The 12,731-nt window shown below is 44.0% G+C and overlaps 1 protein-coding gene across 6 annotated transcripts in view; it reads left to right on the forward strand.

Annotated features, from left to right (window-relative positions):
• Positions 1–12,731, forward strand: part of ATXN2L (ataxin 2 like) — a 1,992,254-nt gene that overhangs the window by 1,828,707 nt on the left and 150,816 nt on the right. For 5 of the 6 annotated variants that reach the window (XM_044058577.1, XM_044058574.1, XM_044058575.1 and 2 more), the window contains exon 22: positions 6,434–6,614. The exons of the other annotated variant lie outside the window; for it this stretch is intronic. In XM_044058577.1, coding sequence (XP_043914512.1) covers positions 6,434–6,614 — 181 coding nt within the window. The remainder of the gene's footprint in view (positions 1–6,433; positions 6,615–12,731) is intronic. 6 annotated transcript variants of the gene reach the window in all.

Consider the following 12,731-nt stretch of genomic DNA (forward strand, 5'->3'; position numbering starts at 1 on the left):
TTTATAGAAACCCTGCTGCTGACCCAGAAACTATTTCTCAGGGTCCCGAAGGGGTCAAGGTGTCCACTGCAAAAAACCCTATTCCCTCTGATAGGGATTCAAGGGCCCTGGACAGATGGGGGGAAAAAGATTTACACTTCTGCTACTTTGGCTGTAAGGGCCTTAAATTGTCAGTTTCATATGCTTAAATATCAACAATATCTTATGTCACTACTAAAACAGAAAATGTTGACAAATTCTAAATGTGCAGAAAACAAAGAAATGTAGGATTTATTGCATGCAGCTGAACAAGTGGGAAAGCATACTTTGCAATGTGGTTTTGATTCTCTGGAGGCCTCCTGCAGGGCCGCTGTTACGGGTTCTGTCATTAGGAGGCATGCTTGGTTAAAGGAACAGAATCTGCCTGATCATGTTAAAGCAAAATTATTAGATGCTCCATTACAGCATGATACCTTGTTTGGTGTTAAAGCAGAAGAGGTGTTGAAGAAAATGGAGGACAAAGCTAAATCTATGCAAACAGTCAAGGATTTCTTACAGGTACAACCTCCCAGATTTAGCAAGAACTGGCCTGCAAAGAATTGGTCCTTTCCAGTGTCAGACAGGCCGCAAAGAGGAAGATACAGACGGCCCAGAGGCATATCCCAGCCCCAGGGCTCATACAGGTCTAAACAGTGGGGTGCTTCTACCTTCAAAAGTGGAGAAGATAGATCACAGCCGTGCAGGAAACAGTCTCAATGACTTTCCCCTGCCAGCACCGAGCACTTATCTTTTGGCAGCCCCTTTAGGGGGGAAAAACTAGCACTCTTTTCACAAAATTGGCACATGATCACCCAGGACAAATGGGTCCTGAATATAGTTTCTCAAGGCTACAGGTTCCATTTTCACACCCTGCCAAGGGCAAACGGAATGCCAGACCTGCCACACAATCAATGGGCAGAGGCTCAAAAACAAGTTTCAGCCCTCATGGCCATGAGGACCATTCAGCGAGTGCCACAGCAAGAGCAGGGACTAGGATTTTACTCAAGACTCTTCTTGGTGCCCAGAAAGGACAATGCATGGAGACCAATACTGGACCCATCTATTATAAACACATTTCTGGATATTCCGAAATTCAAAATGTTGACTCTGCAGCAGCTTCTGCCCATGCTGGGCAAGAAGGCATGGCTTCTGACTTTAGGCCTAAAAGAGGCATACCTGCATGTCCCAATCAGACATTCATGCAGAAGATACATCAGATTTATAGCTGGCTCAGTGCACTAACAATTCTCTGCACTGCCCTTTGGCTTATCTACTGCACCCAGGGTCTTCAGAAAGTGCCTGGCACCAGTAATTGCATTTTGCAGACAAAGAGGAATACAAATTTATCCTTACTTGGGCGATTGCCGTATTCAAGCAGAGAACAAAGACATTCTACTACAGCATCTGGCGTTTGTAAAAAGATTACTAACATGCCTAGGGTACACAGTAAACAAAACGAAATCAAAACTAGTACCCTCACAAGAGGAAATATTCCTGGGTGCAAGCTTAAATACAGCTGTCCAGATGGCTTATCTCACGCCAGACAAACAAAGACAACTGACTACTTATTTCAAAATGTTGGCAGCAAAGACCCAGTTATCTGCAAGAAAAATTCTGCAAGCTTTGGGCTTCATGGCATCCTGCATACTGCTGATTCCATATGCAAGACTGCATATGAGGAAACTACAATGGTATCTAAAAAGTGTTTGGACTCAACATTCCTACAGCCTGGAAACAATTATCCTCATTCCCTGCCTGCAACAGGAGTTTTGATGGTGGTCAGAGGTCTGTCACCACAACAAGGGACAGTCTTTCACTTTACCCACAGCCAGGCAGACATTGACAACAGATGCATCAGATTATGCCTGGGGGGGGGGGGGCATATGGCAGGAAGATGTATTCAGGGCACATGGTCCGCAAGCTAAATGCATCTACATATCAATCAAAAAGAGATGCTAGCTGTTCAAAATGCCCTGACAGCCTTCAAGGATCTACTTCATCCAGGACAACTATTGATAGATGGACAATACTACAGTCATGTGGTACATAAACAAGCAGGGAGGCACACATTCCTACTCCCTCTGCAGACTAGCCATGACTTTGTGGGACACAGCATTGACTTACCGAGTACATCTGCAAGCACAATACCTGTCTGGAAGGATAAATTCTCTGGCAGACAAACTAAGCAGAAACCTAATGGATCCCCACGAGTGGAAATTGGATCCACAAGTCTTCAGCATGATAACAAGGAAATGGGGATGCCCGGACGTAGACCTCTTTGCCTCGCCTCACAACTGCCAACTTCAGAAATTCTGAACAAGGACTTATCACAAGCTAGCATGGAAAGTGGACGCTCTCTCTTTCAGCTGGAAAAACCTAACAGTATATGCCTTTCCCCCACTGCCTCTCCTCTCCAAGTTTCTCCTAAAGGTCAGACAAGAGAAGCCAAAAATTATACTGATTGCCCCAGACTGGCCCCGCCAGCACTGGTACCCAGTCCTAATGAGCTTGTCTCACTGCCCAGCCTGGATATTGCCTCAAATTCCTCATTTATTGACTCAACAAAACAGTCAGATCCTGCACAGCCAACTCAGGACCTTAAACCTGGCAGCATGGTGGATAATGTAACCATTCAAAACACGCCTCTGTCTAAAGCAGTGATGGATGTTATTTTGGAGGCCAGGAGGCCTAGCACCAGAAAATCTTATGCAGAAAAATGGAAGAGATTCTGTGCTTGGAACCAGGCACAAGGAATTGACACAATTGTACCAAATATTCCTCAGATTTTACAGTACTTAATGGAGATGTTGGACAAAGGCCTATCCTTTTCCTCAATTAAGATTCATGCCTCTGCCATTTCAGTTCACTACAATACAGAACACCACCTCTATTCTCTCATCCATTACTAAGGCAGTACCTCAGATGGGACAAAAACATAAGACCCCCAAGTAGAGCACCAATACCTGCATGGGACCTAAATTATGTCTTGGAAAAACTCACACTGCCTCCTTTTGAACCAGCCAATACAGCTGATATAAAATTCTTATCTTGGAAAACAGCTTTGCTCTTAGCAATAACCTCTGCAAGACGAGTCTCAGAGTTACAGGCACTCATGGCTGTGGAACCCTTTATCATTTTCCATCAGAACAGGGTTTCTATGAGGACAAACCCAACATTTATGCCTAAGGTAGTGTCCAGTGTGGCCCTGAATCAAACAATTCATTTGCCTACCTTTTATCCAAACCCACAGAATAAAGGTGAGAGACTTCTGCATTCTTTGGACATTCACAGGCAGCTACGCTTCTACTTGGACAGAACCAAAGCTTTCAGAAAAACTGAACAACTTCTAGTGGCATATGCTGCAGGATCACAAGGAAAGATGATCTCAAAGCAGACTATTTCAAAATGGATAGGCCACTGCATTAGTTTCTGCTATTCACAGCATGGCAAATCAGTGCCTAAGGGCTTTAGGCCTCATTCAACCAGAGCAGCAGCCACTTCAGCAACCTTCCTCAGAGGAGTACCAACCAAAGGCAACTTAGAGACTGCAACTTGAAGTTCAGTGCACACTTTTACAAAGCACCATCACTTACCTCTCTACTCTAAATCTAAAGCAGGCTTTGCCACTGCAGTTCTGCAGGGCCTCATAGCCTCTCCTAATCCTATTTAGCCCCAGCCGCCCAACCATAGCTTTGGGATTCAACGCAATTGTAATGACTGCAACAGTGAAACACGATGAACATAGTACAGTTGTGTACCTACCATAAATGTAGATGTTCGACTGTATTCACTGTTACAGTCCAGGTTACCCACCCACCATCCCCCTTTCCTTTGCTGGGTCTAATCTGTACTTCTCTGTTCTATGCAACCTATGTGGTGTATTTGCTTGTAGATGAAGGTGGAGTTTTACTTCACTGCATGCATGTTTATTGGCATAAATTAGCCTACACTTTTGGGGGCACCTGACATCTGGGGCAAGAAAAACTGAAGAAAATGGTGTCGGCTGCATCTTTTATATCCCTGGTGCACTGACGTCAAGGAGGAGGCGACAGCAACCAACGCCGGACCAGGACTTTGGAATTCAGGCCGACTGCTGGTAGCCTGTCAGCAGGATAACCCAATTGTAATGACTCCAACAGTGAATACACTCTAACATCTACATTTATGGTATGTACACAACTGTACTTTGTCCAATTTCTCCCTTCCAGAAAGATCTAGAGTTGCTTGGAGGAACTAGAGCTCCATAGTCCTTATAGTCTGATCTCTAGATTGGGGTGGGATCAATCTGTGTATACGTATGTTTATTTTTTCTTTTCCTGCTTGGGTAGGTAAACTTCATTTGAGGAGTTAAGGCTGGTACAGGGTGTTATGGGGGTGGGAGGAGCTTGAGACTTAAAGCAACAGTCTTTTGGAGTGGCTGGATCAGATCTGATGATGGATCCTATGACCCTCTCGTGAGGAATAATGAAATTGGACGCAACAGATACCAGTTTATGTTAAGTACGTAACTCCTAATTACATATCATTTGGGTTACCTAAATTGCATATTAGTCTGTGTGTACATTAGTCATTGGGATTACGTTGCATATCATTTGGATGATTTATATTGCGTGTTAGTCTGTGTATGCATTAAGTGTGTGTGTCTTTTGGCTTTTCCCGGTTAGGGGTCGCCACAGCGGAACTCCGGTTGTGTATGCATTAAGTAATCATTGAAATTAAGTATTAGTATTCTGTGTATGGCTTAAGTAAACACTGAGATTGCCTAGATTATCTATTTCAGTTGTATGTACCTATACTAGGGGGTCATCATTTAGATTGCATGAGTTAGATATTTTGCTAGTGCCTATATGCAGTAAATCCTTGGTGTAATTACATAAACTACATGTTTTGTTAGTCTGTGTGTGAATACTAGCAAGTGTTGTGCCATAGTGCTAGTAGTAGATTTTTTGTGAAATATGCCAGAAATAAGAAACACTTTCTCCAGAGAAGTAACTCAAACAATTCTTGCCTAAAATGCACATTTCATGTTAGTTGGTCCCTTGTGCATGGATATACTGGGAGTAAGTAGACAAGCACTAGTTACATAAACAGTAAAAGAAGTATACCTTTAACTGTCCTGCCTGTGTAGTGTAACCTTTTCATTTCCTCATCTCGTATTTTGCTCTTTTTTGGTAGTCCTTTTTTTTGTAGCCAGTACCTTTATTGTCACTTTCCTTGCCTCTAGTCAGAAACTGCTTTTCCAGTTTTGCTGATCAGTAGTCCTAGTGATGTGAAGTAGAAATGTTTGAGTCTCAAGTTATTTTTTCTTTAAAGGTGAGTTGTGTACTTCAGAGTGAAAAAAAATTCCACCTTTACAGTATCCAGTTGAAGTACAGTGAAATAGGTTTAAGTAAAGTAGCTTCATCTCTTTTTTTTCGTCTTTGTCTAGTTCCAGTTTGGGTCATTGTCAGTAGACCAGACAATACACTTGTGCTTCTGAATTGTGTTACATGAGAACTGTCTTCAGTAGTCAGATTGCTGTAATGATCTCTGCCTCAGAGTTATTAATGGCTTTCCTACCTGCTTACTTCTTTTAAGCTGAAGTCTTTAACAGCTATTTGTTACTTGGGCTATAGTGCTCCTTATTATCCAGTGCATTTTTTTAACAGACCTGTGGTGCTTGCTGGAGCTCATTATTTGGGACAGTCTGGATTTTTCCTGTGACCTGGGTTAGATGGTCAGCATATAATCCACAAACCAGCATCATAAGGGGATATGGATGCTGGACACTTTTGAGGCTAGAGTTGCACTCCCATTTGACATCTTGAAGTGGACAAAAGGAAGACGTTTTGCTTGATTTACTTGCACCTTACTGTGCAGCCCTTAATGTTTCCTTTCATGACTCTCTCTAAGGTTTTTATACATATTCTTCACATTCATTCTGTGCCGCTCGTCTTTTGTGTACCTACTCTGAAGCGTAGTCATTTCCTGCTTTACTGTCTTGCAGCTGAAGTGAGCTTGAGCTTTCCCTACTCTCCATGTTCAGTTTGTAAGTACATACCTAAGTGAATGCTTTTCTCTCGATTAGCACTTTATATACAGTATTATTGTATTTTGAGTCACTACTTCAGATTTACTTAGCTTTCCTAGAAAGGCTGGACTTGCTAGGAATCTTAATGTATTGTTTGCTTTATAGTGTTGTGCCCCTCACGTTTTGATTTTGGTAACATCCTTTAAAAAGAGAACATTGTGCATGTTTACAATTGAAATGAGAGGCATTTTTGTACCTCTTTAGTGGATGCTTAATTAAAGATATTCAGTAGTGCAGATAAAGTGAGGTCTGGAAGAGTTACCAATGGCTGTCTTTTCTGCTTTGTGTTTCATTGAGAATGTGTGATCTTAGCATAACTCTGAAAACTCTTTTCTTACCCAACAGACTCATGTTCAACATGCACCACCCCCCACTCATCCAGGGGGTCCTCATGCTCCACAGGTCATGCTACTTTCTCACCCTCAGCCCCATGGAGGCCCTCCTCAGGCAGCTCTTCCCCAGAGTGGAGTGCAAGCAATGTCAGCATCTAGCAGTTCACCATATCAGTACTTGGGACATCACCAAGGTAAGCCTCCAGGGGATAATATGCAGAGCTTTCTGATGCATGGGCAGTCACCAAGGTAGGCCCGCAGGGACTGAGGTGTGAAGCTTTCTGATGCATGGGATCTCATCATGATAGGTCTAAAGTGAACGTGCGGATGTGTGCAATAATTTAGGACTGCAGGGACTGTTTTATATATCTTTAGGTGGCCGGAATAACCAAGTGTGAAGCTGCAGGACATCATTTTAATTTTTTTTTTTTTTTTGTTAAAGAAGCATGGGTCATCATTGAGGTTTCCACCTTTCTTCATTGGAAAGGAGTATTGCTTACATTACTCCACTTCTTGCATTGGAAGTGTTTACCTAAGCAAGTATATGTGTTTTTTTGTTTTAGAATGGGCAGGCACAGTAGACATTTGAATATCTGTATGTATTGCATTTACATTGTGTTCATATGATTTTTACAGGCTGTTCAAGGGTAAATGCCATTGTAGATGTCTGACTGAATGACTTGTATAACATTATTCGGTAAGAAGTGATGTTCTTCGTGTTTCACTGTTGCAGTCCTGAGTTGTGGGATTTCCTCAAATAGTAAATATTCCAAGCCCGCTAGCTGTAACAATGAAGGGTATCCTCCGGTAAATCTCAGAAACAGCAACACTTCACCACCTCTCGGAATATCTTAAAAATTCCGGGACAAAAGATCACAGCAAGAAAATTTATTTGAACTCCACACAGCAAACAACAAACAAGATTTCTACATTCCGTCTCTTCAGTGGTCATGCTCGACGCCCTAATCATTTGTCCCTTTATTATATTTCTTTTCAAATGTAGGGGATGGTCACTTTCATAATGTATATATGAATTGGGATTTCCTGCTGCAGAAGCCCTTGACCGGCCTGACTACCAGAGTAAAAATTTCCCTCCTCCTATGGCTGGCAGACACCCTACCCTGATGCCAGTATGCTTGGGTATAAAGGGAGCCACCCAACACCATGACATCAGTCTTTTCTTGCTGTTGTAGTCAGAAGCAGCGTTTCGGTGAGTCAGTCAGTCCACACAAGAGAGAAGTCTTATAAATCTAAGTACTCCATTGGGAAACTGAATTCACGCTCTTGCTTTAACTTATGTCAAATAAAGTTAATGATTCTCTCCACTTTGGTAAGTTAATCCCACACCGAGATTTTCACATATTGTGTGTCACCTGTCTAGGCCCAGATCACAATGTTTGTAGTTGCCTTTTTTGCATCGTTTCAATTCTGGGACTTTCGGGCGTGAGGGCTGAAATCTTAGCTAGACATCTTAGTCTGCCTTCTTCTTTGCATCATTTAATGGCATCTGCAGGTCATTTCAGTGTTGAGCTCCCTAAGTGTAAGAAGGACAGCAAAAAAAGACCCAAGCTTAGGTTCACGGATGACAACCATTCACCGTTTGCCAGTCCCCCAAGCCTTATTGCTGAAGAAGGCAAGGTGCTTTTGCAGTCCCCTTGTGTGACTGAGGTGGTGGCGCAGGCCTCTGTCTAGACCCTTACTGAGTCCACCATGCAGTCGGGTCCCTCAGCTTCTACACGGGCCTTGGCTTTCAGTTCATCAGTTGGATCCGGAGTCACTCAGCAGACCTCTGCTTCTGATGAGGGATCTTGTACCAGCGACATTCCTTTGAAGCATCAGCCTGCATTGGGTTCTGCCTTACAAAGAGACTGGAATCAGGATTGTGGGTGTACCAAAGCCCAAGGCCAAAGCTACTTCTAAGAAGGGTTCTACCTCGGGTCCTATGCCTATGCTTACTGGCTGCAACTCAGCAGGTTATCAGCAAGACCTGGTCAGGTTAGCTGAGGATTTTATCTCCTTTAGTCAGAGCTAGGCAACCCTCTTTGGTGTCTTCCCTGGGGAAAAGGAAGAGGGTTCCTACCCTGAAGTTTTCTCTGAACCTCCTGATTCAGATGACGATTCTGACCAGGAGGAATCTGTCTTTGAGGAAGGACCTCCCTTACTTCGTTTGAAGTTTCAGATTCTGAGGAGAATCCGCCTTTAGCTTCACCTTCTGAAAACATCACTTTTGGGGAAATGCTCCATGCCATGAGGGAACATCTCCAGTGGGAGGCACAGGAATACCCACAATATAAAAAGAGGGTTGGGGAGTTACTTGACCTCCTGAAACACAAGCCTTTGGCTATTCCTCCTATGTTGGAGGTCATAAAGGATGTTTTCATGGACTCGTTCCTGAATCCAGATTCCTTACCTCCAGCCCTTCAAAAAACAGACAGGTTTTACAGGGTGCAGGACTCGCACAAATACCTCTTCAAAAAACACTCTACTGGCCCAGAGGTTTGTCATTCCCATTCCGTAGGGAGCAAGAGTCAGCTCTTCAAAGAACGCTTTACCTACTGACAAGGAAAGCAGGACCCTCGATAGCCTTGATTAAAAAAAAAAGTCTATACTTCTGCTGTCATAGCCATGAGGGACCTTAACTGCAAGTTTCATGTGATAAAATACTCACAAAGTAGTTTAGATAAAATGAAGCAAAAGCTATCCTCCCTAGAGGACAAGAACATTTCTAAGGAATTGTTGGACATTTGCCATTCCAGCTCCCAGGTGGCTAGACACTCATTGTACTGTGGCTGTAATGCCATGGAGGCCTCTCTCCGATCTGCTGTATCTAGCTCTGTCATTAGAAGGCATGCTTGGCTTAGAGAACAAGACCCTACCTGACCATGTCAAATCCAAACTTCTAGATGCTCTCCTGGATAAGGACTTCCTTTTTTGGACCAAAGGCTGGGCTGAGGCTGTGCTAAAAAAGATGGAAGGTAAAGCAAAAGCTGTACTTCCTCCAAGTTCAGCCTCCTAGGTTTAGTAAGAATTTCCCACTAAACACTGGCCCTTTCCCTCTCAGTTAAAAAGCAGCCATAGGAAGCCTCTGAGGGAAGGCCTCAAAGGCAGCATCAGACACAAAGGCCCAGACAGTGGTCCTCAGATACCCACAGGCAGGTGAGTTCTAGGCCGCAGGACCTTGGCAGAGAGCAGCATTGACTCTTCCTTACTCCTACCCCACCCCTCCTGAAAAGATAGGAGGAAGACTTAGACTATCCCTGTTCAAAGAAAACTGTTCCCTCCTTACTTCTGACAATTGGGTTCTGAAAGTTATCTTAGACGGTTATAAGCTCACTTTCAAAGAGCCATTAAGATACTCAGGTTACCCGGATGTTCCACAAAATCAAAGAGCAGAGGCCCTTTCTCAGATTCACAACCTGTGCTTACAGGGCTCGGTGGAACCAGTACCAGATCATGAAATAGGGAAAGGGTGCTATTCCAGGCTGTTCCAGGTTCCCAGAAAGGAAGGCTCTTGGTACCCTATTCTAGACTTGTCCTTTCAGTCAGTCACTGCTGTTACCAAAATTCAAAAAGTTGAATCTTCAAAAACGTCTTCCCGTGATAGACCCTCAGGCCTTAATGGTCACCTTAGACCTAAAAGATGCTTACTTGCACATTCCTGTAGAGGAATCTTGCAGAAGTTTTCATTTCAGAGCAAGCACCAGTCACTTTCAGTCCTCTGCACTGCCCTTGGGCTTGTCTATTGCTTCCATTGTCTTCACAATGTGTTTATCTCCTGTGATTACCTTCTGCAGAACAAGAGGGATCCAGACTTACCCCTGTCTAGACAACTGCCTCATTCAAGCCATGAGTCAGTCAAAGCTCGACAAGGATCTGGCCTTCACTCAAAACCTCCTCACTTCCTTGGGTTTCACCTTAAATCTTTGCAAATGCAACAGAGACCCATCCACCAGAATAGATTTCCTGGGGGGCTGTTCTGGATTCCTCCCTTCAAAAAGCCTTCCTCCCTCCAGAAAAAGGTGTCTTCCTTGATTCAGTACTTTCAAAACATTATGCAGAGACAATGCATCTCAGTCAGGGAATTCCGCAGAGCATTAGGTTACATGCTTCTTGTATCCTCATGATCCCTCTGCCCAGGCTACATATGAGGAAGCTGTAGTGGTACCTCGAGAATCTGTGGTGCCAGCACTCACAATCCTTGGAGACAGAAATTCAGCTAATCCTTCGCCTCAAGGAGTAGTTTGCATGGTGGACACTGGCATGTGCCCAGAACCTGGGTCTCCCCTTCAGGTTCATCTCTCAGGGCCAAACTTTAACCACAGGCACTTCAGAGGCAGCCTGGGGGGCTTATTTTCCAACACCTTCAATCCCAGGGCAGATGGGAAGATCAGTTCAGACACGTGTATGCATAGGAAAGAACCAATGGCAGTGCAGAAGGGCCTAGTGTCTTTCAAAGATCAGTGGAAACAAGGGGTCCTGCTTGTCGAAACAAGACAACACAGTCATGTGGTATTTAAACAAACAAGGAGGCATCCATTGTTACCCTCTTTGTCGACTAGTGATGCAGGTCTGGGTGGCAGCTCACTCTCTGGGGTTTCACCTCATGGCACAGTACCTCCCAGGGCCTCAAAACACTCTAGCAGATGATCTAAGCAGGAACTTGATGGATCCCCATGAGTGGCATCTGCATCAGGAAACATTTCTCAGCATAGTCCAGAAATAGGGATCCCCACAGATAGACCTCTTTGCCACCAAAGACAATGCTCAGCTGAAAAGATGGTGTTCCATGAGCAAACTACCCACAGCCTGGAGGACAAATGCTTTCTCCTTCCTTTGGAGCCACCTGTTCCTTTATGCATTTCCTCCCTTGCTTTCTCTTCCAAGGGTTCTTTTAAAAATCGGGGAAGAAGGCCCAAGGGTCATCCTGTTAGCCCCAGACTGGCCCAGGCAGCACTGGTATCCTCTGCTACTAAGTTTAACCAATGAAAATCCTTGGCAGTTACCTCAGAGAGTGGGCTTTCTTACTCAAGACAAGGGGAGGCTTGTGCATCCCAACCTACAGACTCTCAAATTCTCAGCCTGGGTAATTCCCAAAAATATTACTCTGAGCATACCCTAAGCAGTCAAGTTCAGAACATTCGCAAAGACGCCAGAAGGCCTAGTGATAATAAATCATACTCAGCCAAGTGGAAAAGATTGTCCATTTGGTGTAATTGGCAAGACCCCAATCCTAACTCAGCCAATATATCTGCCATTTTAGATTACCTGGTTACCCTGGTGGACAGAGGCCTATCTTTTTCTTCCATCAAAATTCACACCTCTGCCATTTCAGCTCACAGTCCTATTATTGTTCCTATCTTCTCCTACCTCCTGATGAAAGGATTCCTTAGGGGAGTGGTTCACATCAGACATCCCAGGAGAAAACCCATACCTCCATGGGATCTTAATTTTGTTCTAGAAAAATTGATGCTACACCCCTTTGAACTGGCGACTTCTGTTGATTTCAAATTTTTAACCTGGAAGACTGCTGTTTTACTGGCTAGCATCTAAGCTAGGAGGATCTCTGAGCTGCCAGCTGTCATGGCAGTGGAACCTTTTCTCATATTCCACCCAGACAGAGTATCACTCAGGACTAACCCATCCTTTATGTCCAGTCTGCTCACAGACACATCCTTGAATCAAGCCATACACTTGGTCACTTTATTTCCCAAGCCTCAGTACCGGGGGGAGGGGGGATCCTTCACTCCTTTGATGTGCACAGATAGCTTTGCTACTATTTTCATAGAACCAAATCATTCAGAAAATCAGACCAACTCTTTTTGTCCTTTGCCATTGACTCTGAAGGGAATTTTGTCACAGCACCATGGTAAAAAGCCTCATGAAACTGTAAGGACTCATTCTACTAGGGCCACTTCTACCTCTGCTGCCTTCCTGAAAGGAGTAAACACCAAAGACATTATGGAAGCTGCTACCTGTCGTCTGTGCATACCTTTACCAAACACTAGCACTTGTCAGCCTTCTCCAAGTCTAGAGCAGGGTTTGCCACTGCTGTTTTGCAGGGCATCGTCTTTTCCCCTTAATCTACCTTCCACACACTCCTCTCATCCTTGGGAATCATCCCATAAGTCAAGACTGCAGCAGTGAAACATGAAGAACATTGTACACTTGTGTATTCTTACCATAAATGTAGATGTTCAAGTGTATTCACTGTTGTCGTCTTCTTTCTCTCTCTCTTTCCCCCTTTCGCCTATGGTAGTAGTTTGCTTCTGTTTTCTTCACTAACCAAAGGACCCCCCAGGTGTTTACCCTGC

Source organism: Protopterus annectens, chromosome 16.part0 (assembly GCF_019279795.1).
Source record: "Protopterus annectens isolate FY-2018-M chromosome 16.part0, PAN1.0, whole genome shotgun sequence".
Taxonomy (NCBI): Eukaryota; Metazoa; Chordata; order Ceratodontiformes; family Protopteridae; genus Protopterus; species Protopterus annectens.